General features: G+C 56.2%; 2 protein-coding genes across 6 annotated transcripts; both read right to left on the bottom strand.

Moving 5' to 3' along the window:
- Positions 1-25: 25 nt before the first annotated feature.
- RAVER1 (ribonucleoprotein, PTB binding 1) lies at positions 26-13886 on the bottom strand. Of its 5 annotated transcripts, none has more exons than XM_070792801.1 (14): positions 13430-13886; positions 11847-11913; positions 9772-10241; positions 5984-6175; positions 5754-5883; positions 5334-5428; positions 4305-4392; positions 3781-3992; positions 3590-3683; positions 3378-3514; positions 2582-2656; positions 1969-2109; positions 1500-1625; positions 26-1410 (listed from the first exon to the last, which is right to left on the bottom strand). In XM_070792801.1, exons 1-14 carry the CDS (start codon positions 13697-13699, stop codon positions 1264-1266), a joined length of 2244 nt encoding a protein of 747 aa, XP_070648902.1. In that variant the 5' UTR covers positions 13700-13886; the 3' UTR covers positions 26-1263. The 5 variants fall into 5 exon arrangements, with proteins under 5 accessions (XP_070648902.1, XP_019819697.2, XP_070648901.1 ...); XM_019964138.2 differs by having other exon boundaries at positions 1500-1583; positions 13430-13879; XM_070792800.1 differs by having other exon boundaries at positions 3378-3683.
- A 12-nt stretch (positions 13887-13898) lies between these two features.
- On the bottom strand, positions 13899-21465 carry ICAM3 (intercellular adhesion molecule 3). The gene is made up of 7 exons (XM_019964140.2): positions 20992-21465; positions 20121-20387; positions 16060-16368; positions 15451-15732; positions 14625-14879; positions 14259-14507; positions 13899-14169 (listed from the first exon to the last, which is right to left on the bottom strand). Exons 1-7 carry the CDS (start codon positions 21071-21073, stop codon positions 13979-13981), a joined length of 1635 nt encoding a protein of 544 aa, XP_019819699.2. The 5' UTR covers positions 21074-21465; the 3' UTR covers positions 13899-13978.

Raw genomic sequence — 21465 nt, forward strand, 5'->3', positions numbered from 1 at the left:
TGTCCCAAGAACCAGCCGGGTCTGCTTTCTTTAAAACCATTTACTTACAAACTTTAATTCAGCAAAGGTTTGTGTGAGAATGGGGAGGAGACAGCCCCCCGGAGTGGATGTGGACGCCGAGTCAGGGGAGGGGAGCTGGTGGCCCAGCTGGCCAGGGTCACAGCCCAGGGTCACCTCAGGCTAACAGGTCCTGCTGGTGGGAAGGGGCAGAGTTTATCTGCACCTTGTCTTATTTTCCAGCACTGGGCCACAGGGAGGCCAGCTCTGGGTGATCTGGCTTGGGGATGACAAGGCAGGGCTCATCTTCAACATGGGGGAGAGGACAGAGGCTCAGTGAGATGCACAATGCCCAACAGACAGTAGGACAGCAGGGGAACTGGGTTAAGCTGGCAGAGAAAGCCCACCCCGCACCTAGGCCTGGGCAGAAAGGGCTGGTGGGACTGGTTTGCCAAGACCAAAACTTTGGCCTTCTACTGTCCCCACGATCGGGGACCTTGGGTAGAGGGGCCCGATCCCCAGGCCAGAGCCATTTGGTCCTGAGTCAAGCTTCCGGAGCTCAGCATCTGAGAGGCTCTGGCCGGCGGGGTCTGGGGCCTGGCTTTTAAGGCATCAGAAGGCAAGGGGACTATGGTAGGGAGCAGGGGACCCGGAGCTGGGGTACAGGCCAGAGAGGGCAGGCCAGGGCAGGAGACAGCCATGCCTGCAACAAGTGTGGGAGAGAGAAAAAAGGGCTGAGCCATTTCAAACTGGAAAATGTGGAATGGAGGCCCAGACATGCTGGGCCTTGAAGGAATCAGAGCTGGGGGGGCAGGGAGGGAACGTCCTGGATTGTTTAAAAATAATAAAAATTAGAAAAGGAAACCAAAGTCAATTGTCAAAGTTAGAAAAGGGGGGACAGTCTCTGATCCTCACGGGAGGTCAGGGAAACCTCCAAGGCACTCGAAAGGCCAAGATACAGGAGCGACGAGGCAGGAGGGGACTCCCAGAGAGACGGACACAGGCGGACACGGTGGCGGGGGGAGGGGAGAGACAGCAGGCTGGTGCCCCTCCCTCTTAAGGCTGCAGGGTTTCCACGCTGGGAGCAGGCCAGAGGTGCAGAGTGCTCCCAGATGCCCCCCGCACTCCTTGGGCTCCTGCTGGTTGGTCAGCAAAGTCTTTCAGAGATTTTTCTATTACCCAAAGGAAAAGAAAACTAACAACAAAACACCAGAAAACCCCAAAGCGATTTGGTGCAGGCCTTTGAGCATCTCCAGCACTGGCCCTTTAGAAAATCCTCTTGCGCTTCAGGTAGGAATCTGCGTAGTGGCCACCAAGGCCCTGGGAGTGCTGGCCCACATAGCTGCCTTCTGGGCTGGGCTCGGGTGAGGGCAGCAGGTGGGCGAAGCTGCGTTTCTGTCCACCCAGTGGGGTCTGGAGACAGAGGGGAAGGGCTGGTGGGTCAGGGGCCACCCAGGGGCCACCACTCCCCAGCCCTGATGGTCCCCACCCCCTGCCCATACCTTCAGCAAGTGGCTGTGGCCATTGGGCCCAGGGCCGAGGCCCAGGAGCCCTTCTCCGGAGCCCAGTGGGGAGGAGCCAACCACCTGGGAGAAATGGGAGATGTGGGATGGGAGAGGAAGCAGCCCCTGGAGCAGAGGCGAGAGTTTCATGTTCAAATCCTGCCGCTGCCAGTTACGAGCTCTGAGACTGGGGGCTGATTATGTCATCCTTCTGGGCCTCAGTTTCTTCATCCGTGGGTTGGGGCTACATCACCCACACCCTGGGCTGCTGGGGGAGGAAGTAAGAGGCCCAGAAGCCTGGGCAGTACTACATGCAAGACATAAGGCTTGAGGAGGACGGCCTGTTTTAGCTCAACCCTGAGCAAAACTGACCCCTGCCACCCACCCGGCCGTGACACTGAAGGCCCCCGGGGCTGCGTGTGTCCTGGTTGCCCTCAGGGCCGCGTCCTTGGCGGGGGCGGCGCCTCACCTTGTTAAGGTGGCTCTGCCTGAGGCCAGCCTGCAGGCCGCTGGTGAAGCAGGACGTGGGTGAGCCCGCATAGAGGTGGGAGAGGGGCCCACCGCCACCTCCGACACCCCGTTCGCCAAAGCCACCGGGTGGGGGGGACATCTGCAGAAAGGGGGCCACCTGAGTCAGACAGGTCACTGCTGTGCCACCCCCTTTGGGAGGTCCCCCAAAGAAGTCTGCGCTCTGGCCCCTAGGAGAGTGTGTGACAATGCCAGCAGAGGGGCCAGCCCGCCCTTCCTCCGCCGGGGAACCCCGGGACCACTAGCACATGCATGAGCACAGGCTGGCCAGCTGCAGGATGAGGTCCAAGTGCAGCAGGGAAGTCACTGCAGCCGGGGCTGCATCCCCAGCCCACTGACTGCCAGATACATGAAGGAAGCCACTATGAACTCCCAAGACCCAGCTGAACTGCTTGGTGACTACAAAGAACTGCCCCCCCAACCCCCACACCCCACAGGACTGTGAGAATAATAAAATATTTCCTGTTCTAAGTCACAAAGTACTGGGACTGCTTCTTATGCAGCATGAGCTAACTGATACACCCAGGAGGTGGGATGGACAGGGAGGCTCTTACTCTGTGTCGGCTGGGTCCGTGAGGCCCAAGGGTTGGCTCCCGTGGGTGGGAGAAGAGCCGCCGAGGTCCCACATCCTGAATGAGAGTGGGAGAAGCACGTTGAATGTGGGGGGCAGAGGGGTGTCTATAACCAACCTCACCCAAATTCAGCTCCACAGCACAGCTGTCACTAGGAGGAGGCAGACTCTAGTGCCTGGGGCAAACTCAGCAAGCAGGGTGGGGCAGTGACACAGAAGCGGTGCCTGGTCCCAGGGGGTGGCTGCACCTGGACCCCAGAGGGCTGTGAAGGTATGAGGCAGGAGCTTGGGGTCTTTAAGGCAAGCAGGGCACCCAGGTGCGAACTCTTGTGGTTTCAGTAATTTGTCACTGGCATTTATCTCGATTATTTTTTAAAAAATCCAGTGTGGGCCAAACACAACACATGTGGCCAGTCTGCAACATCTGGCCTAGAAGTCAGAACCACAGAAGGAGCAGTTCTCCAGGGACCGAGATGGGGCCTGCAGAGGGGAGCAGTGAGAAGGACAGGCAGAGAGGAGGCTGAGAAGAAGCAGACATGTGGCCACAGGCCTCTTGGGAGAGAAAGACTGACAGGAAGCAGGGTTTGATGATGCGCAGAGACAGACAGACAAGAGACTTGAGCGCAGGGACCACGTCTGGCATGCTCCCTCCTGTCTCCCGTGCACTCAGCCCAGCCCAGCACAGTCAGTATTAGAAAGATGTCGGACTGGAGAATGACGTGCTCTCGGGACACAGGGCCTTTGGAAGGGCTGCCCCCAGGGTGGCCATGTATACTTACTGAGGGGTATTCGAAGCCATAGCTGTCAGGCAGCCCTGGTTCAGGGGGTAGGCGGGCGCTGGAGAGGGGGCTGAGCAGGCGGGACTTGAGCTGGAAGGCTTTGCTGCTGCCGCCACCTCCACCACCGCCTCCGGGGGCTGGGGGGTGAGGCAGGGGGCCCTCAGCTGGGCGGCGGCTTCTCCCAGCGCCTCCCCAGCCCCGGGCCTCCTTACCCGCCAGGTTGCTGGCTGGGAGCAGGCTGTGTAGGTTCAGGTAGGGATTCAGGGGGATCCGGAAGTCCTTGGGGGGCTCCCCGAGCAGAGAGACCTGTGGTGGGAGGGCTAGATTCATGAGGGCCTCTGGCACGGGGGAGCTTGCAGGGCGGGAGGCTGGGGTGATGGCTGGGCACCAAGTGGGGCCTTACCCCAGGGGGCGTTGGCAGAGGCCCACTGTCTTTCTGGAGGCCTCTGAGGCCCGCACCTCGGAGCCCCACGGGGGCGGGGGGTGGAGTAAGCTGGGGTGCTGGAGGACCCAGGCCCATGGGTTCCCGGTCACCTCCAGAGGGGCCGAGCAGTGGCGGCAGCAGGGGTGGTGGCTTCCCTCGCCGGGGTGGCAGCTCAGGGGGCAGGCCCCCTCCTACAGAAAGAAGAAGGGTGTCAGCAGCCCAACCACACAGGACCCCTTCTTCTGGGGCCTGGGAGCCTCTGCTTGAACCAGGGCCACTAAGTTTCGGACACTGAGCAGCATTCTCGAAGTCCATCAACTCCCAGGACGTCCGTGACTCCCCAAGGAGGCGGGCACCATGTGCTCAACTGACAGGTCGGGACTCAGACAGGTTAGGTCACTTGCCCAGAGCTGCACAGCTGGGAATGTACCACACCCAGGGAGGAGAGGGAAGGGGAAGTGGGATGAAGCCCAGAGAGATGGGGAGGAGGGAGTTGGCATTACCTGCAGACAGCTCCCCGAGGAGGGGGTTGGCTGGCTGGGCCCCAGGCTGGAGAGTGCCCAGAGGAGAGTCTCCCAAGATCCCAGGTTTCTAGGGACAGAGGATAATGAGCTGGAGATGAGACGGGGGGCCACAGGCCCAGCCCATAGCCAATCACAGGCAGACACAGGGCATCTCCCAATGTCTGTGACACCCTGGCCATTACCCACCCGCCAACAGTGACCAGGGGCCTCCTGCATGCCAGGGCCTGCCCAGGTGCTGGGGAGACCCCGGGAACATGGGATGGGCCATGCTCAGCGGGTCAAAGCCTGTCACCCAGTCAGTTACTGTCAGCAATTCACACAGTGATGTCCACCGGTTCACACCTAGTCCCCTTGCTGATTATCACAGACGCACAGTGTCTAACACACACAACCACCCTGATTGGAGATGCAGTGTGTGACAGCCACACGTAGATTCAGTCACTCTTATTCACACAACAGCCCACGCCCACAGCCTCACCTGTCAGTTACCCTCAGACACACCCGAGCCGCTGACTCGGCCCCAGTGAATCAAACTGGACAGGGTGGCGCGTGTTCTGTGTATGTGTGCGCTGTCGCTTCAGTCCTGTCCGACTCTGTGACATTAAGGACTGTAGCCCGCCAGGCTCCTCTGTCCATGTGATTCTCCAGGCAAGAACACTGGAGTAGGTTGCTGTGCCCTCCTCCAGGGGCTCTTCCCTACCTTAAGTCTCGTGCATCGGCAGGCGGGTTCTTTACCACTAGCGCCGCCTGTGTGTGGTATGTCAGTTTTTCCGTGTGCGTGTTGAGGGGGTGGGGACGAGAGGCCCCTCTATTCCCCTGTGGGGCCCTGGCTTTCACTAAGTCACTTCCTGAGCACCTGCGAACCAGGCCCCCAGGGACACAGTCCGAGGGCCCACAGCTGGTAGATGGTAAGCTACCCGTTGGCAGAAGCAGCAGTGCTGGAAATGGAATCACGAGGGGCTGCGGGATGTGTGTGAGGGAGCCTGTGGCCCACAGGCCTGAGGTTACCTTCTGACTCTGGGTCTGGAGGGCAAGCTGCAGCAGCGCCGTGGACAGGGCAGGCCCGTTGAGCAGCGGCACGGCCGGGGGCGCGCCCAGGAGGCCTAGCGGGAGACCCAGAAAATGAAGCGGTCCGAGGGTGGAACCCCCACCCCCACCCCCCGAGGAAGCACAGCACCAGGCCCATTGAGAACATGAGGACAACTGACATACCCCAAGAAACAGCCTGGGTGATGAGTTCCCTCCTCACCCCCCAGGGATGGACAGTCCCTCCTCCATGACCCTGCCCCCTTGCAAAGGACTCAGGGCACCAGCTCCCTTGGGGAGCGTCATCCCAGACCCTCTTTGTGGGCTCATGTCACTTGGAGCTCAGACAGCAAGAGTCCAGGGAAGTGCCCAGTTCTGAGTGCTGGGCCTCCCTCGCCTTACCCTGCTTGCCACCCGCGCCACCGTGGAGCAGGGGGTTGAGCAGCAGCTGGAGGGAAGCAGAGGGCCCCAGGTTGTTGAGCAGCTGCAGGATGTTGGGCTCTGGTAGGAGCCCTTTGCCCCGATTGAGGGCCTGCAGAGAGGATCAGAGGGGCAGTTCAGAGCCTTGCCTGACTCCTTGGCTTCCCCATGCCCCTCCTCTGGGGCACCCGCCCCCCACAGCACGCACTCACCGTGGCCTGGGCAGCAATGAGAGCAGCCAGCATGCTGCGGCCAGGGGGCCCGGGGGCGCAGAAGGAGACGCGCAGATGGCTGCCTCCCAGGGCCAGGCCGTCTGCCCGCTGCTGGGCCTCCTCTGCCATCTCTGCCGTCTCGTACTCCAACACAGCGAAGCCCTTCAGCTGCCCGTCCTGGCCATATGCCAGCTGTGGAGGGGAGAGACAGTCGTGAGCACCAGGGTGGCAGTGACCACCATCAACTGAAGTGACAGCCATGACCAGATGAGGATTCTGATGACAGTAACCCCCAGAGACAGAATGGACTCTGGGCCCTGTGCCCAGTTCCTGTGTTAACTCATCGAACCTTCTCAACAGCCCTGGGAGGCTGTATCCTGCCCATTATTCAGAGGGGACAACTGAGGCTCAGAGAGGTCAGCATGCTCAAGGTCACACTGCTGGTGGGAGGGCAGAGCCAGGCTTCCCACTGGTCAGAGCCACCAGGCCTTGTGCCAGTGCCTCTTGGGGATGTTGCCTGGGTTTCCAGAGTACACACTGCAGGGCCTGGAGAGGACGGGCTGGTGGGAGAAGCAGGTAGCTCTGGAGTTCAGCCCGACCGCACACCTCAGGCCGAGGATGCTACAGGTGCAGCTGGGAAGGGCACACAGTCTGATGATGAGGCAGATGGTCACTGAGCTCGGGTTTAAGGCTGGTAGTGCTGGGCAGGAGGGTGGGGTCACACAGCCAGTGTGTGGCAGAAATAGAGATGTGATCACGAGTGAGCCAGAGGCCCCTTCACCTGCCTTAACAGCAGTCATTTGGTACTTCAGGCCCTCAGCCCTCAATCCTGGGGGAGGATGTGTTCCAGGCCTTTTTTTTTTTTTTTTTTAAATTTTATTAGCTACATTGCACAGCATATGGGATCTTGGTCCTAACCAGGGATCAAACCCACACCCCTTGCACTGGAGGCACAGCATCTTAACCATTGGACCACCAAAGAAGTCCCTGTGTTCCAGGATTGAGGATGTTTTGGAGATGAGAAGAGGGAGCCAAACATACCCTATGTTATGTATCAGTCACCCCCAGGGGGTTCTGGGGCACCCTGGAAATCAAGCTTGAGAATAGCTCGGCAGCAAGATGCAAAGAGGAAGGCCACAGATGACCCCATGTCAGTTTGACTCAGACAACAAGACTCTTTGGTTTTCAGGGTGTTGTGGCTGCTAGACACTTGTCCAGGGCTGTCCCAGGGTGGGCAGATCCTGGCAGAGCGTCTGGCTGGGCCCCACATGCCCATGGGCCAGGGGCCACAGGTGCTGTTTCACTGCACCCCGGATACAGGTGGTCTCGGCACACCCACTTTGCAGGTGAAGTGACTCCCTGCAATTCAGGAGGCTCCAGTTCAATCCCTGAGTTGGGAAGATCCCCTGGAGATGATTATCCCCCAGTATCCTTGCCTGGAGAATTCCATGGACAGAGGAACCTAGCGGGCTACAGTCCATGGGGTCGCAGAGTCAGACGTGACTGAGCAACTAATGCTACTACATAGCACTCATAGTTTTTAAGCAACTTTGCGACAAAATGAACCAATTAAGATATGTAGGCACATGGGGAGGGAGGTGGGAGGGGGTTCAGGATGGGGAACACGTGTATACCCGTGGGAGATTCATGTTGATGTATGGCAAAATGAATACAATATTGTAATTAGCCTCCAATTAAGATTAATAAATTTATATTAAAAAAAATATGTAGGGACTTCCCTGGCAGTCAGGGCTCTGAACTTCCACTATAGGGGGCAAGGGTTTGATCCCTGGTCAGCAGTGAACTAGGATCTCAATAGTTCTGTGCAGCCAAAAATTTTTTTTAAAGAATAAATACAAATGACATGTATATTTGTTGTTGTTTAGTTGCTAAATTGTGTCTGACTCTTTTGCGACCCTATGGATTATAGCCCGTCAGGCTCCTCTATCCATGGGATTTCCCGGACAAGAATACTGGAGTGAGTTGCCATTTCCTTCTCCAGGGGATCTTCTCCACCCAGGGATGGAACTTGCATCTCTTGCTTGGCATGCAGATTCTTTACCACTGAGCCACCTGGGAAGCCATATATATATATCCATATATACATATATATACACATACATAAATTGACCTGTTGATAAATGGCAGAGTGAACCAGACTAGGCTGCTATGGGCTTTCCTTCATGCTCTCCTCTTGATCATGTAGGAAATAAAATGCCCCCTGACATGGGCAGCAAATTCCCTTATGGGAGGTGGGGGTGCCCAGTTAAGAGCGTGGGCCCCTGGTCAGCTGCCTGATCTTGACTCCCAGTCCATCTCTTTCTGGCCAGTTTGGGGAGGTCACTGCAAGTGCCCATCCATGCCCCCTGGTTTCCTCATCTGTAGGATGAGACCATTAGCTGGATCCACTGGGTAGGGTGGCTGTGGGTGGGGGCCTAGTGCCCACTAGCCCAGGCAGGGAAAGTCTGGCCTTCAGCCCACTTGTAGTGAACACTTCACCTTTGCTGCTGGCCAGGCCCTGCACCAAGGCCTGGATGGGCTGCTTCTCACAATCACATCCATCTCATCCAATGAATATAGAAAGGGGTCAAAGGGCAATCGAAACTGTGTGGCTCCTAAATAGGGGGATGGAGGCTCAGGCTTTGACCTGGTTAACTCCCAAGCCCAGGCTCTGTTCAACAAGGATGCCCTGTGTGACTGGGCTCCTTGGAGGCGGTCACCTCCCGGCCAGGGATTCAGCAGATATATAAGCGGGGGAATGAGTGAGCAACCATTCACAATAACCCAGTCATAAAGCAGGACCAGATCCGTTCTGAGATGGGGACAGCCACACCCAGAGAGAGAACCTGTAATTGGTCATGGTCTTGCTGCCTTCAATCTCCAGTCAGTGGCTGCTGACTGTAAGTATATGTCACCTGTGTCCTGAGTCCCATCCAGGGCCTGGCACACAGTAGGCGTGCTGCAAAAGGAGCAGCAAGAAGTGGGGTTCCTACTAACACCAGTTCCCTGGCACCAACATCCACGGCAGCAGACCTGGGCTCTGAGCCCATATCCCAGCCTCCTCCAGGGTGGCCTGGGCTTCCTGGGCTGCCTCTGTCCACCCTGGCTGTCTGTCCTAGGATGTGTCCAGTGTGTGCTGAAGGAATGTCCACTTTGGGGACCTGGGAGCTCTCTGAGAGCTGGGCCTGGCCTATTCTCGCCCCACTGCACCTGTCACAGGGCTAGGCACCCTTACAGAAGGGCCTGACAAGTGAGACCAGAATGAACTAGGGATTGTTGTCCTAAACCACCACATGAGGGCTGAATCTCTACTTACAAGGGTAGGAAGGAAACCAAGACTCAGAGAGTGAGTGACCTGTCTGGGGCCACAGGGCAGGGCTGGGATCTGGCCATGTGTGACTTGCGGTGGGCTCTTCCAGTGGCCTCCTTGATGCTGGCCCTGGGGTCTGGAGGCATGAGCACAGGGGTGGATGTGAACGCAGGGTGAGCGGGTCTCAAAGCATTTTTTTTTTTTTTTTTTACAAAAGTAGCCTTGTTTGCATTTTTCAGGGGGAGGTTAAGCAAGTCGCCAGAGGGTGCGCAGGGATCTGAACCCCAGCCATCTGGCTCCTAGCTGGGCTGTCACCCACTGTACCACATGGCCTTTCTAACAAGAAAACCATTCAAAGTGGCCTCACTGAAAGGGAACCCAGAAGACTGGAGAGAGCAGGTGACTCACACGGCCCCTCCGAGGTGCTCTGGGCTTCACATCTGCTCCCCCAGGTCCCTGCACCGGGCACCGGGCTTACCTGACAGAAGGTGGGGGTGTGGACGGCTGACAGCGCCCGGCGCAGGGCATCCACATCACTGAAGCCAGGCGGCAGGCGGTCAACACAGAGGCAGCGGGAGTGGAGCAGGGCAGGTGTCAGCTGCCCGGCATCTGTCCAGTGCACGTAGAGGGTGCGTGGGCCCAGAGGCTTGCCCAGCAGGTCTGACTTGGCACGGGCGGCCGAGTCTTTCTTCATGTACTCGGCGAAGCCGTAGCCCTTGGAGTGACCAGTGCGCTCACTGTAGACCAGGAAGCAGCGCTCCAGGCTACCGAAGGGCCGCACCAGCTCCTCGAACTGCTGCTGTGTGAGGCTGGGGGGCAGGTTGGCCACGCAGAGCAGGGCGTCCGTGGGCTGCAGCTGCACCGAGAGCTCCCGCTCCCGCAGGCGGCTCTGGTGGAAGGCGCTGATGGCGGCCTCCGCCTGCTCCCCATTCAGCAGCGTCACAAAGGCTGCGGCAGGTGGGAGCATGGGGTCAGTGGGGCCCCCCGAGGGCCTGCGCCTCTACCCCATGTCCGCCCACACCCACCTCCCTCTAAACCACACGTGACCTCAGGAATACTGAACCACCAGGACATCATGGGCACCAGTGGATTGGAAGAGTCACCAGCAGTAGGCAACAATAGCCAGTGTCGCCTGGCTCCTCCAGGCTTGCTCCTTACAACCCATAGTGATGCTCACCCACTGGGGGCCTGGCCCCATCCTAAGAACTACTGTGTTGGCCAAAACGTTTGTTTGGGTTTTTCCATAAGATATGCCATGTGGGGTAGTAGTGGTTACCCATGTGGTCCCTGGAGCCTGGGTTTCAACGCCAGCCCCTGAGTGGCTCTGAAATCTGTTTCCTCCTTTGTCAAATGGGAATAACTTCCTCCTCACAACCACTATCTTTCCAGCAAGGAAATGGGCACAGGGCAGTGCCCTGCTCAAGTGGAGAAGCCTGGACTTGAACCCCGGCAGGCTGCCTCCCAGGCACCCACAGTTTTTCAGATGTTTTAATGCTTTTGGCTTCATAGCCAACTCTAACAGGCCATGTCCAATTTGCGGGTGAGAAAACCAAAGCTCGGGAGGGTAAGTCACTTGCCTGTGGCCAAACAGTGAGGACAGACCAGGACAAGAGCCCAGGACTCTTAGCCTCCGAGGTCCAAGATCTTACCCACAACCCTAGTCCACCAGGTAGGCCTCGAGGGGTCACCTATGCTCAGCTCCTCCTCGCCCATGTTACAGACTGCAGGCAACGGCCCTGGCAGGTTTAACACCTGGCACGATGCCTGGTGGATACAGACATCCTCCATGCAGGGGGCCAAGACCAGTCCCTGTTCCCATAGAAATGACGACCGCGTGGAGGCAGGCGAGTGGGTCAGCAGCGACAGCCTAGGGTGGTCAGTGCTATGATGAGGTACGGGGTGTGCTTGGGCACTCGGAAGAGCCGCCCTGAATGGAAGAGACGTTAAAAACAGAGGGAACAGCCTGGAACCTTACACACCTGAAGAGATGGTAAGGCTGAGGTACCTCTTTGCAAGGTAATATCAGGAGGAGCTCAGACAGGTTGTGAGGAGACAGAAGCATGATCAGTGTTAGGACCAGGTTTGATCAGATTTGTAATCAGATCAGAGCTGGCTGCCTAGGGGAAGGCAGGCAGGTGAGTGAAATCGTGGAAGCAGAGAGGCCAGAGGGAGGCCGTCATTTCGGGAGGCATGTCTCCTAGACCCAGGGCAGGACAGACTATTGCTCCAATCTGTCCCTCATCTTGGGTGTCCATCGTGGGGCATCCTTGCTGTTTCTCTTCCAGGCCACCCAGAAGATACCTGGGTACTGGGGACCCCATCCCAAACATTCCCTCTGCTGGCCAGTCCACCAGGCCTGTCTGACCTTCTTCAAGTCCTCCAGAATAACTGGTGCCCTTCCAATCCCTTGGCTCCCATCTGGTTCACGGCCCCCCTCTCTCTGCTGAATGTTGGGCCTGAAGTTCAGGAGACACTGGGCCAGGACTCTCAAGCTTCAGGGACTGTCATCACCTGCCACTAGGCCACCCCACCCCACCCCAGGGTCCCACAAACCTGTCCCTTTGTACTTGTCCACAAAGCAGTACTTGAGCTCATAGTCGCTGAGCAGGTCATGCACCTCCTGTGGAGACAAGCCAAAGCACAGAGAATCATGGAGAAATGAAGAGAGCAACCCAGTGGCACGTTCACGAGGACCAGCTATGAAGGCAGGTCAATCACCAGCCCCATTTTACATGTGAGAAAATGGAGTTTCAGAGCAGTTGCTTGCCCAAGGCCATTGCAGCCATACCTGGCAGGGCTGGGAGGCAGAGCTCAGCTATAGAACCCATGCTTTTAACCAACACAACACGCTCTTATTAGACAGTCAGGTCGGTCTGAGTTCAAGACCCAGTTCTGCCCACAGGGAAGTTGTTTAACCCACCTGAACCTCAGTTTGCAAAACTGACTCAACAACCCTGCAAATCGGGTATTAACAAGTCCATTTTGTAGATGAGGAAACAGGCTCAGAGAGGTGAAGGAAATTGTCAAAGGTCAAGCAGCTGGTCATGGCACAGCAGTGGGAATGCCACCCCTGGGTACCTGACTGGGGACCCTGTGTACTTAATAAGCCCACATTGTGTGGCTTCACGTGCCTCCCCATTCCCTCCTACTGACAGCTTCCTGCAAGCCAGCTGCGGAGGCGAGGCTCTGGGGCCTTTTATTGCCAGACACACTGTGCACCCTGCAGGAGATAAGAAACGCTTCCGGCTGGGAGATGGTGGGCAGTAGGAGGTTGACTGACTGTAGAAACACCTGTCTCAGATCTGTCCCCAAATCACACCCCTCCCAACACTCCTAGGGTCTCACCACCCATGGGCAGAGAGAGCCAGTGGCAGGTGTGCTGGAGGGGCCAGGGGAGCAGGGATTCTCCACAGCAAGGACAAAGAACCCATTCCATTGCTGAAGGGTAGGGCAGACTAGGTTCAATCTTCCCGGGTCCAAAGAGCACTGGGAAGTCCTGCCCCATTTGGCGCCAAGAGAAGGGCACCCATGGATTACAAGGATCAGCCAAGGAGGGCTACATGGAACAATGCCCCCTCCTTCTCTGCAGGCCTGTGGCATGGGGACAGGAGATGACTCCATTTTTCCAAATTAATCCTGAGGCTTTTGAGGAAAAAAGACCCCTGGGGCTGCCTTAACTTCCGATCTACCCCTAAAAGAAATTCAAAAACGCTTGCTATAGAAAGGCACATTCTAGTCAACCATGAAGCTTATGGATATGAGATACCACCACTCCATGCTAGAGCAGGAAGCAACTGGCGTCCCTGATTCCACTGTCCCAATCTGGCTGTCCATTCACTATCCCCCCAACATGGCCAAAGCTGCCCGCCCCTTTCCATTCCCCGCCCCCTTCAACCACTTGGCTCCTTCCAAGCCTCTGGTCGCCCCTAGCAACGTCCTCCCTCAGTCCAAAGTTGGTTTCTCCCTCCATCTCCGACCCCCTACGTCCCGCTCTTGGTCTCTCCCGATCCCGCGTGGACTCACCGCCGACGACCCCCCCCCCCCGGGCACGCCACCGTTGGTGTCGCCCGGTTCCCCCCGCGCACGCGCACGGTGGTATTTCCCGCCACGCTCCCACACGGCCCCCCCCCCCATACCTGGTTGGTCACGTCCCCCGGGAGGCCCCGGATCAGTATCTTGCGGCGGTTACGGAACTGGCGCTCGGTGTGTTCCAGGCGTTTCCGGATCTCCTCTGGATCTAGTGGCGGCAGTTCTTCTTCAGGCACCCGGCGCTCCGCGGCATCACCAGCCTCAACCTCGGCCCCAGCCTCTGGGCTCAGCGGCGGCCGGTGAGTAACGGACACGTCGGCCGCCATCTTGGGAAACCCGGCGCCTTCTGGGACCAGCGAGCCGGGGCGGAGCGGCATAGAGCGGCAACGAGGACGCGACCGCCGATTGGCCAAGAGGAGCCCCGCCTCCCCTCGACTCCTTCAGTCCATTGGGTAAGCCTCGGCCCACCCCTCGGTGTTCAAGCCCTGTCTGGGCACTACAGGTTCCGCCCTTTTCCGCTATCGCGATGTCACTCAATAGACTCGCGAAGCTGCGAGATGGAATCAAGCCACTGTGTAAGGATTTTAAAGCCTTTATTCGGAATTTGAAGATAGGTACAGCCAAGCCCCCGTCGTCTTTGCTCAGTATCACTGAGCTCAGGATAACTCCTCTGCCACAGTCACGGGCTGTGTAGACGTGAGGCGCCACCGGGTGCTCCTTGGCGTCAGGTGGTAAATGTCATGTTGCCTCTGCACCCAAAAGACGTACACTGAGGCTGCAGCGAGAGTCACCAAGCCCAAGATCGCTAACACTCCCAGGACGATGTTGATAGTGACCGGGTTCCGACCTGTGCGGAAAAGCGAAGAATAAATACGCTCGTCTCAGCCCCTCCTAAACTTGCCCATCTAGGATAAATAACGCCTTGCCGAGGCTCACCTTGAACGTCCATCATCACTAACATTTTGTCCGTGCCCCGTGAACTGGCCGCCTGGCAGCTGTAGGTACCACTGTAGTTTAACAAGACGAGGAATGGAATCCCGACGGGCACCTTAAACTTGGAGCCTTCCCGCAGACACTGTAGCTGGGGGTTCGGGTTGCCCCGGGCCTGGCACTGCAGGATATGCATAGTCTTTTCTTTCCACATCAAGCGTTGGGGACATTTAGCTCTGTCAATCGTGGGGCCGTCTGTGGGACCGCCAAATGATCAGACACACCCAACACACCCGAGGCACAATGGGGCAAGGGAGAGACAAGTCTCAAATCAAGGAAGCAAGGGATTAAAGGTCAGCGTGACCTACTCACACAGGACACGCAACTGGATGCTCCTATTACGGTGCAATGTCACCCCATGCACCTTGAGGGTGGCATTGCAGAAGAAGGTGCGCCTGTCGTCCATCTCGGTGGCCTTTAGCTGAAGCTGGGCAGGCTGTCCTGGTACCGCGGCTGGAACTCCGTCCAGCATGACCTGGACTTGGGGTCCGGCCGCGCAAGTGACAGTCACTGGGGTCCCCTCGGTGGCGTTAGACTCACTCAGGTTCAGGTTGGGCCCCTGGAATCCTAAAGGCGGGGCATTTCCCAGGAGTTTGCTGACCACACACCTCCCTTGGGTGAAGCCCTGCCCCCACCTGCGTCCTTCCCCTCGGGGTATCCAGGCTACCCCTTCGTCTACTCTGCAGCCCTCACCCGACCCAGTTTCAGGCACTCAGGCTCCTCTCGGGTTACTTAGGCCCCTACTGTCTCAGGTTTAGTCTTTGCCTGTGTGCCACGCCCCCTTGGGCTGGAGGCCGTCACGTTCTCTTGGGTCAGCCCCGCCCCTCGTTTCCTGAGCTATTTTGTCTCCGCCCCCTATTACTACTACTTTTACTATGGGACTTCCCTGATAGCTCAGTTGGTAAAGAATCCGCCTGCAATGCAGGAGACCCCGGTTCGATTCCTGGGTCGGGAAGATCCGCTGGAGAAGGGATAGGCTACCCACTCCAGTATTCTGGCCTGGAGAATTCCATGGACTATACAGTCCATGTCACAAAGAGTCGGACACTTTCACTTTTCCTCTTACTACACGTAGTCACGTTCCCGGGTCAGCCCCACCCCTCGCCTCCTGAGCAGTTTTGGCTCCGCCCCCTCTTACTATAGGCAACCAAGCTCTCCCGGGTCTCTCGGTTCTCGACCCCCAAGGTTACGTTGCAGACAATCTCTTGGGTGCCCTCCTGTTCGGTTTTCGCTGTGGCTGTGGCCGTGAGCGTGTCCGCGTGGCTCACTACTGTGGCATTCAGCATCTGGTTCCCCAGCGCCAGTTGAATATGGGCCTCCGACGCTGGGAACAGCCCATCCAGGCTGCAGTTAACAGGCCAGGAGGTTTCCATCTCCCAGAACCGAGGGAAAACGAGGCGCGGGGCGGTCTTGGGCATGGCTTGAAAGAAGGATAGAAGTGAGCAGGTGGAGGTCTCACAGCTGTGGAGATCCTTTTCCCCATGACATTCATCCCCCTAAACCAGGGTCCTTCTTTCCCAGGATACCTTGCAGCCTGCATCACTCCCTTTCCAGAACACACACAGCCTTCTTCAGAAGTTCCAAGGCTGTGAGCCTCCCATCTGAGGCTACCCTGCCCAATGGCCAAGGGCATGTGTTCCTTAAAGCCCTGAGGGCCAGGCCACCCCATTCTCAGGAATTCCCGTGGCCAGGGAACACTTAACTCTGGCTCCACTCATCACCCACCGTCTGCAGTTCTTTCCCTCACCATAGGTCTGGAGCTTCCTGGGGGCCGAGGTGTTCTGGAAGAGTTCCAGTCCTTGGGACCGCAGGTCCAGTTCAGAGCGGCAGGAGAAATTGGTGCCATGGTCCTCTCTTCTCGGCTGCACCATGAACGTGACCTTGGCGGGCTCCTCCTTTCCCAAGGGCTGCCGGCCCAGCTCCTCCTCCCTTCGGAGCAGCACCACGGAGAGGTGGGCCCGGGGGGCCCCGCCAGACACCAGGCAGCTCAGGTTGAGTTCTTCACCCACAGGCTGCCAGAGGGGCAGGGGTGCCAGCTCCACACGCTTTGGAAACCCTGAATGGAGGCGTGTGAAGGGGAGAGTAGAACTTACCAGCCAGCCCGGCAAAGACCACCGTGGAGGGGAGCCCAGGGTGGCCCAGTGCAGGACTGTGAACTTCAAGTTAATAAACCTGCTGGACTTACAAGTGTGCTAGTATATGTGTTTGCCATTATCATTAACAGCATGATTATTATTTCCTGTTTTGTTGGACTCCTTGGCAGGCATTGAAATGAATCAGTTTTTCTGTTCACAGTTAAGGGGGCGGGGGGGAAGCAAGGAAGAGGACTAAAGTTTATGGCCATTTATGATGTTAATAGTAATCATAACACTTCCTGTTTATCTTGAGTTTTCCTTCCTCTTTCCAAATGTCATCTACCTTCATTCACACACCAACCAAGTGAAATCTCCTCTATTGTTCTTCCCTTTTATGGACAGAGAAACAGGCCCAGCGAGGTGAGGTAGTCTGCCCAAGGATGTGCAGCCAGGAAGGGGCAGAGCCAGGCTTAGTGGGTTTCCCAAACTCCAGATCTGTGTGCCCACCTACCTCCATGACATTAGATCTAGGAAGTCCCCTGACCCCTCCTTCAGCCTCTGGCCTGGACTCTGATCTTGGCCTTTCCCAGAGCTTGGTCCAGTCCTCCCCAGTCTGTCCCAAGTGCTCAAGGCCTAGGGCAGCCTCTTGAGGGTGCTCTGTACAGTCCTGGGGGTACTCAACAGATCCAGGCTGGGTCCAATCCCAGCTGCAGCTGCAGTGGCTCTCAAAGGCACACATTCCAAACCCTGGTCCTCCCCTGGGGGAGCAGCTCTCAAGCCTGGCTCTGAAGCTGTCACAGGCCTGTAGACTGGCTTCCATGGAAAATTTTTAACATCTAAACATTTACAGGGCTTCTCTGGTGGCTCAGTGGTAAAGAACCTGCCTGCCAATGCAAGAGATTCAGGTTTGACTCCTCGTCCAGAAAGGTCCCCTGGAGAAGGAAATGGCAACCCACTCCAGTATTCTTGCCTGGAGAATCCCCATGGAGAGAGGAGCCTGGTGGGCTACAGTCCACAGGGTCGCAAGGAGTCAGCCACGACTTAGCAACTGAACAACAACAAATGTACACTTTTAGAGTATTTAACAAGGAGGCCTCCATCTTAACCTCCACTCAAGGGCTAGTTGTATGGTAGCCAATGCTGATTATGCCTGAGCTCTCTATGGTGGATGAGGGAGCCCGCATGTGGAGTATTCGCCAATTTCTGTGGTGTAAATACTCCCACTCTGGGCTGATTTAAAGCCACTCAATGTGACACAGAGTTGGGAAGAGATGAGCCCAGTGGGCTCTTGTGAGCCAGGACAAATAGGCTCCTGCACAGCACTGGACAGAGGCATCTCACAGTCACACAGACGGGGATACCCAGATACGTAGGCAAACGTGCGGAAATACACACAAAGACACATATAGACACATACTGGCCCAGACATCCACACATGCTCAGAAACAGACATACTCACATAGATATACACGCGGGCACAGGTACTGACACATACACATGTGCAGGCACACACAGATACAAATCCAGGGGCTTCCTTGGTGGCTCCGTGGTAAAGAATCCACCTGCCAATACAGGAGACATGGGTTCGATCCCTGATCCGGGAAGATCGCACATGCCAAGGAGCAGCTAAGCCTGTGCACCACAACTACTGAGTCTGTGTTCCAGAGCCCGAGAGCTGCAACTACTGAAGCCCGTGCATCCTAGAGCCCGGGTTCTGCAACAAGAGAAGCCATGAGAAGCCCGAGCACTGCAACAAGAGAGTAGGCCCGCTCGCCACAATGAGAGAAAAGCTTTTGAAGCAATGCAGACCCAGCCCAGCCAAAAACAAATAAATAAAAATTTTAAAGTTATTTTTAAAAGATACAAGTCCAGAGACACATGCAGGCACACACAGCATACAAACACATTTGTAGACATACAAGTACACTCACACAAAGATAAGGACACTCAGATCCACATGCTCACAGACATATAGGTACACAACCATGAATACAGACACTAGTGCACGCACAGGAAGAGCATACACACAGCTCCAGATGTACACTACACTTTTCTGAGGCCTCACAAAACCGTCGGCACCCTGAGTGGTGTACTCAGCTATTTCCTAGTCTATTGGGTTGTTTTGTTTGTTTGTTTTTGGCTGCACCACGTGGCTTGTGGGATCTTAGTTCCCCGTCCAGGGACTGAACCTTGGACCTTTAGCAGTGAAAGCGCTGAGTCCTAACCACTGGACAGCTGGGGAATTCCCTGTCTTCTTTTAAATTCAGAGAACCTGGAAGGATTCATAAGAAACTGGTAACAGAGATATCAGGTCTGGAGAGGAAGACTTCAGCTGTGAAGAGCAGGGATTTGAGACCTGGACTCCAGGCATCTCTGCTCATGGACCCTGGCAAGTGACTTTACCCCCGCTGAGCCTCAGTTTCCTCATCTGTGAAATGAGGCTCATGAGTGTACCTCCCCAGCCCGGGCTTGCATAAGTGCTTTTGGGTGAGCGCCTATGCGTCTGCACTAAAAACAACAGCCACTCACAGCCGACACTAGGTGAATGGAGACTTGACACTGACTCCCCCTTTTTTTTTAATACTTTTCAATTTGGGAACCACATGAATTTATTACCTGTCATAAAAATAAAAGCAACAGGAGACTTCCCTGGTGGTCCAGTGGCTAAGACTCCACTCTCCCAATGCACAGGGGTTCAATCCCTGGTCAGGGAACTAGATCCTACCTCCCGCCTGCCACAACTAAGACTCAGGGCAGCCAAATAAATAAGTAAATACAAAAAAAAAAAAAAAAAGAAAAAGTAGGGACTTCCTTGGTAGTCCAGTGATTAAGAATCTGCCTTGCAATTCAGGGGACACGAGGTCAATCCCTGGTTGGGGAACTAAAATTCCCTATGCCACAGAGCAACAAAGCCCCAGAGCCACATGCTCTGTGAGCCCGCATGTCACAACTACTGAAGCCCATGTGCCACAACTAGAGTCTATGCACCACGAAGAAAGATCCCGTGGGCTGCAACTAAGACCTAACGCAGCCAAACTAACTAAATAAATAACTATATTAAAAGAAATTTTAAAAATTGAGTAAAAGACATGTCCTTTTTTTTTTGGCCATACTGAGAGCGTTCCACAGTTTTAGTTCCTTGACTAGAGATTGAACCCAGCCCCTTGGCAGTGAAATCCTGGAGTCCTAACCACTGGACCACCAAGGAATTCCTGAAATATCATTTTTAAAATGCTTATTGGGCTTCCCAGGTGGCACTAGCGGTAAAGAACCCACCTGCCAATGCAAGAGACTCAAGAAATGCAGGTTGGATCCCTGGGTCAGGAAGATTCCCCTGGAGGAGAGCACGGCAACCCACTCCAGTACTCTTGTCTGGAGAATCCCATGGACAGAGGAGCCTGGTGGGCTACAGTCCATGGGATCACAAAGAGTCCGACACGACTGAGGCAACTTAGCATGCATGCACACACACAAAATGCTTATTGAGAACCAGATAAGTTGATTTCACAGCTGCTGCTTTGGCATGCGGTTGAGATGTACCCCGCTATCTCTGACTCTCTCTCTCTCTCTCTCTCTCTCACACACACACACACACCCAGGTCTGAGCTCTGACTGAGTGTCCAGGTCCATTTGTGCAAATTCAGGGCCCCAGCCCCACCTTGCTCCCTGCACCACTGGTCATCTACCCCCACCACTGCCCAAGGCCATCCCACCTCCAGCCACGGCTACTCACCAAACACTGTGATGTTAGAGAAACCCACCACCTGGGACTTATTGCAGATGCCAGAGCAGAGAATTTCCATGTCGCCAGTCACGTTGGTGAGACGGAAGGCTGCCCAGCCCAGGCCCCTGCTGTGGGGCTCCTTGGAGAGGGCTGTCTCCAGGGAGATTAATCCAGGCCCGGGGCAATCTAAGGTGCAGTTTACCACGAGGGGCTCTCCAAAAGGCACCACTGGGTCCTTCGGCTCCACTCGTACCTGGTAGGTCTGTCCCTGGGCACCTGCATGAACAGAGTCTCTGCTGGGGGCTCCAGTGCCCCCCAGCCCACCCAGCTGCAGGTTCCATCCTTCAACAACCCCCTTAGCCAAGATATGAAGGTCTCTGCCTTCGGTGGTGTTTCAGTTTAGTGGGAAAGACAGATGATGGATCACGAACCAAGGAGAGTTGAGAAGGAGGCCAGGAGGAAGTGAGTCAGGAAAGGCTTCCTGGAAGGAACCGCTACAGTCAGTTTTAAAGGGTCAAGGAGGATTTAGCCAAGTGAAAGGCAAGAGTGATCCTGGCAGACTGAAGAACATAGGCAGAGATCACGAGTCCGGATGGAGCAGGGAGCAAATATGTGCAGGCATAAGTGTTTGGGTGGGTAAGTGTCTGTGCTGTGAAGGGGGCAGGGAACAAGTGAAAGGCAGGGACCTGGCCTCAGGGAGCCCTGAAGGCTGAGTTAAGGAGCCACCACTTTCCCCCAAGGATACTGGGAAGCCCCCTGACAGATCTGAGTCAAAGAAGTGTTGCCGCAGCCCTGGGCAGCAGGGTGTGAGGTGCACTGTTCTCCTTCCCCTCCCCAGCAACCCCCCATCTCCAGCCCTCCCCAGCTCACTGGGCCTCACCTGTGGGCAACAGACAGCAGGCAAGAAGCAGAAAGATGAGCGAAGTCCAGTAGACCCTGGGTGGTGGCCCTGAGGGCATCATGGTGACCAGCCTGGAGGAAGAAGTTCCCTTAATGAAGCGCTGGGCACCGTCGAACAGGCAGGACCTCCAGGGGAAGGAAGAACTGTGACTGCAGCTAAGAATGCAGAAGCCCAGGGGCCACACCTTGCCCCGGATGAGGGAGGGGCAGGGGAATATTTTGTGCCACCCACTGGGAGTCCACAATGAGGGTCTCAGGGAAATGGAGAGTGCTGGCGAGTCTCCGAGGAGTCTCAGAGAGAGCTCAGTTACACTCCTTGTCCCCAGATCAACCCACAGGAAGTGCTAGTGCAATTGGCTTCCTTTTTTCGCAGTACTGGAAAGCCTGGAGGGGTGCAGCGGTGAAGGTGGTAAGACATCTCCTTCCTGTTGAACTTAGGTGAAGAAGGCTGTTT

This window comes from Bos indicus, chromosome 7 (assembly GCF_029378745.1).
Source record: "Bos indicus isolate NIAB-ARS_2022 breed Sahiwal x Tharparkar chromosome 7, NIAB-ARS_B.indTharparkar_mat_pri_1.0, whole genome shotgun sequence".
NCBI classification, from domain to species: Eukaryota; Metazoa; Chordata; class Mammalia; order Artiodactyla; family Bovidae; genus Bos; species Bos indicus.

Coding starts and splice junctions, on each gene's coding strand:
- ICAM3 (XM_019964140.2), bottom strand. CDS start 21,073: ATGATGCCCTCAGGGCCACCACCCAGGGTCTACTGGACTTCGCTCATC. Junction 15,733..16,059: donor CAGGAAGCTCCAGACCTATG/GTGAGGGAAAGA, acceptor CCTTCTTTCAAG/CCATGCCCAAGACCGCCCCG. Junction 14,508..14,624: donor CATCCAGTTGCGTGTCCTGT/GTGAGTAGGTCA, acceptor GCGGTCCCACAG/ACGGCCCCACGATTGACAGA.
- RAVER1 (XM_070792800.1), bottom strand. CDS start 13,699: ATGCCGCTCCGCCCCGGCTCGCTGGTCCCAGAAGGCGCCGGGTTTCCC. Junction 11,914..13,429: donor CGGGGGACGTGACCAACCAG/GTATGGGGGGGG, acceptor TTGTCTCCACAG/GAGGTGCATGACCTGCTCAG. Junction 2,110..2,581: donor ACGGACCCAGCCGACACAGA/GTAAGAGCCTCC, acceptor CCCTTTCTGCAG/ATGTCCCCCCCACCCGGTGG.